Source organism: Gossypium hirsutum, chromosome A12 (assembly GCF_007990345.1).
Source record: "Gossypium hirsutum isolate 1008001.06 chromosome A12, Gossypium_hirsutum_v2.1, whole genome shotgun sequence".
Lineage (NCBI taxonomy): Eukaryota > Viridiplantae > Streptophyta > Magnoliopsida > Malvales > Malvaceae > Gossypium > Gossypium hirsutum.
This window is the reverse complement of record NC_053435.1, coordinates 90,047,444-90,052,832: the sequence shown is the minus strand read 5'-3', so window position 1 is coordinate 90,052,832 and position 5,389 is coordinate 90,047,444. Positions and strand designations below refer to the sequence as shown.

General features: G+C 29.9%; 1 protein-coding gene across 3 annotated transcripts; it reads right to left on the bottom strand.

Moving 5' to 3' along the window:
- Positions 1–684: 684 nt before the first annotated feature.
- Positions 685–3,067, bottom strand: LOC107928669 (uncharacterized). Of its 3 annotated transcripts, XM_041083038.1 has the most exons (4): positions 2,810–3,049; positions 2,589–2,724; positions 1,702–1,764; positions 685–911 (listed from the first exon to the last, which is right to left on the bottom strand). In XM_041083038.1, the coding sequence occupies exons 1-3, from the start codon at positions 2,952–2,954 to the stop codon at positions 1,737–1,739; spliced, it is 309 nt and encodes a 102-aa protein (XP_040938972.1). In that variant the 5' UTR covers positions 2,955–3,049; the 3' UTR covers positions 685–911; positions 1,702–1,736. The 3 variants fall into 3 exon arrangements, with proteins under 3 accessions (XP_040938972.1, XP_040938971.1, XP_016715415.2); XM_041083037.1 differs by having other exon boundaries at positions 685–1,764; XM_016859926.2 differs by lacking the exons at positions 685–911; positions 1,702–1,764 and having other exon boundaries at positions 2,099–2,724; positions 2,810–3,067.
- Positions 3,068–5,389: the final 2,322 nt, after the last annotated feature.

The window sequence follows — 5,389 nt, the reverse complement described above, 5'->3', positions numbered from 1 at the left end:
TTTTGGGCATTACGAGGGTGCTAACCCTTCCTCGTACGTAACCGGCTCCCGAACCCGTTTTCTAATTTTGTAGACCAAAATTAATGATTTTAAAACAAAATGTTTTAAAGGTGATCCAATCACACCTAAAAAGATTGGTGGCGACTCCCGTTTTCGTTTTTAAAGTCGATTCTCATTTTCCAAAACTCTATTTAAAAATGGTCTCGATAGTGATTTTAATAATAAAATTAAATTTAACAAGCAAGTTATATAAATGCGGGAGTAGGATTTATTTACCAGCCAAAATCTTTTTTATATTCGTATTAAAGTTTGATGTTGGAGATTCATTGATTATTATTTTCAATAGTGTTGCGGAAGTCTTTTAGTGGATGTATTGCTACAAAAGTTAGCTTCCTCATCATCAGTTTGTGTTCATCCCCCACATGATGACGATTATTATCAAACTAGATTCCTTCCACACACATATATTACTTTCCTTTGAGAATTCCATTTTAATTTTGTGACCTCCTTTTCTCTCCAACATTGCATTGCATAGGACAGGAAAGCGAAGCTTGCTTTTTGAATGATACGTGAGTGGGGTGGAGACCCTTTGAATCAAATATCACACACTCCTATAGTGTGCAACCTCTCTTTTTTTTCTTTTTTCTTTTTGTAATTTCTCTTGGATTTAAGTGAACGCTTTTCTTTTGCTTTCTATATATTCTTTCTTTTTTGGCTTCACCTCCCAGTTGGAGATGCATTTATTATTATTGCAAATATAATTACTGCTATCGCAATCGTATGGATAATGCTTTCCCTCTACAACATGTTCAATAAATTCCTTCCTATCGCCCTCTCATAATTTATTGGGATTGCCACTTGGAACTTTGTGTGGTATTTGAAATAACCATTGCTTCCATGTTGCTTTGGCCCTTCGCAATTTGTATATCGAATCTCGTCAAGAGCGAAAATCACTGACTAGGAGCTAGCTATGACCCATAACTTAACATAGACATGATCAAAATATCAAACATTTAACACAAAAAGGAAAAAGAAAGGAAAAAAAAGGGAACCCAAATCACAATATCTAGTAGTATAAGAGTCAGAAACCAGAATATCTGTTTATCACACAAGTAATTTAGGGCTCATCATCTCCTATGTGAAAATCTAAGGCCTTTTATTTGGAGTTGGAGATGATTTTGATTACTTAATCAGCTAGGAAAACAACTCCAATCTAGGGAATTTTCCTATAATACGAAATTAACTTTCTTTTATAAAATAATACTAGTTCAACTTAAATGGTACTAAAAAATTATCATATTTATATATATATATACACTTTAAAATAACTCTTATTAGCATTTTAAACCTAAATTAAAGAAAACCCTATACTTGTTTTCCTATTATTAAATGTTGTTAAGGAAAATCGAATTAGTGCTTGATATTTAAGATTAAAAATAACTTTTTAATTAACACTGATAATTAATTAGTATTATTTCAACTCCTATAATATTACTAATTTTTTTGCTTTTTCTTAGTACTAATTTTTTGCTGAAGTAAACAAGTACATGTATTGTTTTAAAGAACAAGTGAATAAAATTTTAGATATATAAGAAAATATAGATAAACTTATATCTACAAAGTAGTAATAAGACACCCAAAAAGGAGAATTTATAAAGTAAAAGCAACTTAGCTTCCCTTCACCCATCGCTATGTATATACCTCAAATCATTCAAAGCGTGTTGGTGTTCATTCATTCAGCCCCAAATTAATATCTTAATTGACCTGCAAAATCATAAATCAAAGCAACGGAATCACAATCAAACAAAACCATTCGTGTATTCAAAAATATAATAGGAAAGTTGACAATTAAAATCAAAAGAAGTCAGGAAAAAATAAAGTTTCACACGCGTGGGACAAGGGAAAGGAACGTGACATGCAATATCTTGAAGCTGTTTTTCAATGGCACTTGAACGAATTGAACTAAAAAAAAAAAAAAACAAATTGGGGAAGCTTAAGCAAACTGTGAGGTTGAGTGAACCAGACAATAAACATTACATGAAAAAAAAAACAACTCCCCATAAATAAATAAAAATTGGGTTTTTTGGGATGCAATCCAAAACAAAACTGGTGAAAATTTCATTACTAGCCATCAAAAGCAGACATTAAACTATCTACAGTTTCAAATACATCATAAAGATTAGCGTTTTTTGGTTCTTCTTCTTCGATGGATAAAACTCTTCTAATTGATCTTCGCCAATTCAAAATAGGTAAACAGTTTATGATGCTGGTTCCTGCTATTGCAATTGCCAGTGTTTCCAGTTCTAACGTAAATCTGAATATGGTTGCCATGATGAACTCGATAACCATAGCAAGGAATATTGTTTGTGGTTGATTTCTTGGAGGAGCAAGGAGGGAAAGCGACGGGGGGAGTCCTGGGGATATGACGTACGCAGGAAGACCGGGGAGTTGATGACGATGAAGATGAATTTGAAGATGAAGTGGATGATAACGTTAAGGACGAGGATGATAGAGAAATTGATTTTGTGGTTGATTTTGGCACCCCAAGGAAAGCTCGTATCTTTAAAAAGGATGCAGGCGATGCCAACCGATCGTATTCCTCGATGAGGTAGGCGAGTTCTTCACCGGAAGTAATCGAAACCAGCGCGTCCAAGTCTTCTGTTGGCAACTGGCAACGTAAACTCACCGATGTTCCACACATCTCCCCCATCTTCAACGACAACTCTGCACCACATTACACAATTTTGATTCTTAATTATTTCTTTTCAAAAAGAACCATGGCAGCTAAAATACTAAAAAGAATACTGACCGGAGAAGGAAATAGAGCGATCAACGACGAGTACACGGGTTTCGCCACCATGATAACAGAGTCTACGGTCAGGATAACGAGGAAGGATTTTACCGCGGTAACTGCAGAGGAATTTGATGGTAGGTTTATGGTTAGGGTGGAGCATGGTTTTTCCGGGATTGAGAGTTGAAAGACAAATGAAAAGAGTCACAAGGATAGGTTTTTCGGAGAAGAAGAAATAGGATGCCTTGGATGTTCTTTTTTTTTTTTCAGTGGCGCAACCCTATATTTATATATTATTTAGGGTAAACTATTAAAATAGTCACTTGTAGTTACGTCAGTTATATTTTAGTCATTTATGTTTGGAATGTTACATTTTAGTCACTGAGCTATTAATTGCCGTTAACGGGCTAACGTGGCATGTTAAATCATCATTTTAAAAGAAAAATTTTAGGTTAAATTATACAATTGGCCCCTATATTTTTTTTTGAGCAATTTAATTTTTTTCTTTTATGTTTTTAACTTTTTTTTCTTTATTTTTCATTCTCTTCTACTTCTCCCTCTATTTTTCTCCCTTCTCAATTTCTTTTAACATATTTTTTTCTATATTTTCTATTTGTTAAAACTAGCCCCTATACTTTTATTTTGGTATTGGGTATTTCTTATACGTTCTGTTTAATCTTCCTTTTGATTAGTTTTTAATATGTTTTCAACTTAGGGTAACAATTTTGTATTGATCTTCAATGAAAACCCAGAATAAAGATTTTTTTTAATCTTTTCTTTCGCTTATTATAAACAATTGTGAAATGGGTTTCTGATATTTTACAATTATTGTTGAAACTATACAAAGGATCCAAAAATGGATTATTGTGGTGATTTTATAGAATTGTTTGGACTATTTATTTCAATGAAGATTCTCACGATACTGTTTAGCCCTTCTGATCCCATTAGGGTTTGCTTGCTTTCTAGTTCTTGGCACCAATTTGGTAAGCAAATCAATGTATTTGGTAGAATTTAGCTTTGTGTTCCATTATATATCGAAGAAGAATCGATATTGATTAATTCAATAGGATCGATTTTATTCATCTTGCAGTGATCGAAACGATCTCTGGGTTTACCCATAGAGCATGTAATCAAAGATATTTGGCTTTAACAAATAAAGAAATTAAAAGAAAAACATTAAATTGTTCAAAAAAATAAAAATATAGGGACTAGTTTTAAGAAATAGAAAACATAGAAAATCTACATTAAAAGAAATGGAGAAGGGAGGAAAACAGAAGTAGAAGCAAAGGAGAATGGGAAAAAAAAAGAAAAAAAAAGAAAGTTAAAAGAACATAAAAGAAAATAATTAAATTGCTCAAAAAGAAAAAAAATATAGGGACCAATTATATAATTTAACCTAAAATTTTCATTTGAAATGATAAGTTAACGTGCCATGTCAGCTTATTGCTACATTGTTAATGACAATTAACGACTCAATGACTAAAATATTACAACACGATAACGTAAATGACTAAAACATAACATTTCAAACATAAGTGACTAAAATGTAACTTGAGGCAAACAATAGTGACTATTTTAATAGTTTATCCTATTATTTATAGAAATTATTTCGATGATTATGGAAGCTCATTGTATGAGTGAAGTGATATAAAAAAATTTGACTATCATGGTTAAGGCCTAATAGGTATCCAATCCCCTAAAATGAGAAATTTTTATTTAAATCTTTTAAAATTTTAAAATAGTAAAAGTAAAATTACATTTTGACCCCTCTAAAATTGAAAAAAAAAATAGGCTACTAAAATTATAAAATTACATTTTACTATCGTAAAAATTATAATTTTAATTCGCCTCTAAAAAAAATTCCTGGCTTCGTCCCTGATTATGGTTACTTACTTGGCATATACTAGTGGTGGTCGGTCTCTCACAAGTCACATCATCTTAAAATAGAAAATTTTTCATTTAAATTCTTTTGTAATTTATAAAATTTTAAATTAATAATAATAAAATTATATTTTAAATTTTTCAAAAATAAAAAAAAAATTATTTTAATATTTTAAAAATTATAAAAATATAAATAATTAAAATAATAAAATTTATATTTTTACTATTATAAAAATATACTATTTAAATCCGAATTAGGAAAAATTTTCTTACTTCACACCACAATAGACGTTCGCTTAATACACTTAATATAGTCATACTGAAAATATGAAGTTACAACTCCTTGTACATGTCATTCACGATATATTTCAATTCTCATAAACTCTAAAAACATGAAGCTTTGTTTAGTTTTTAAAAATAATTTATATTTTCATTTTTTATTTCTTGAGAATTAAAAAACACAAACAAAGAATTTTTTTTTTCAATAACACATGTTTCACACACTAATTTTGATAATAGAAATATGTTAAATAAAATTAAAAAAGTACAGTAATCACTTTTAAATTTTTTTCAAAAATTATTTTCTAAATTTTCATCTAACGTTTTTCATTTTTCAAGAAAATGTAAACAAAAATAACTTTTATATTCTAAAATCTAATGGAAGTAAAACAAATACAAAAATAAGGACCAAAAAAAAATCACTTCTTCCCTCAGAAA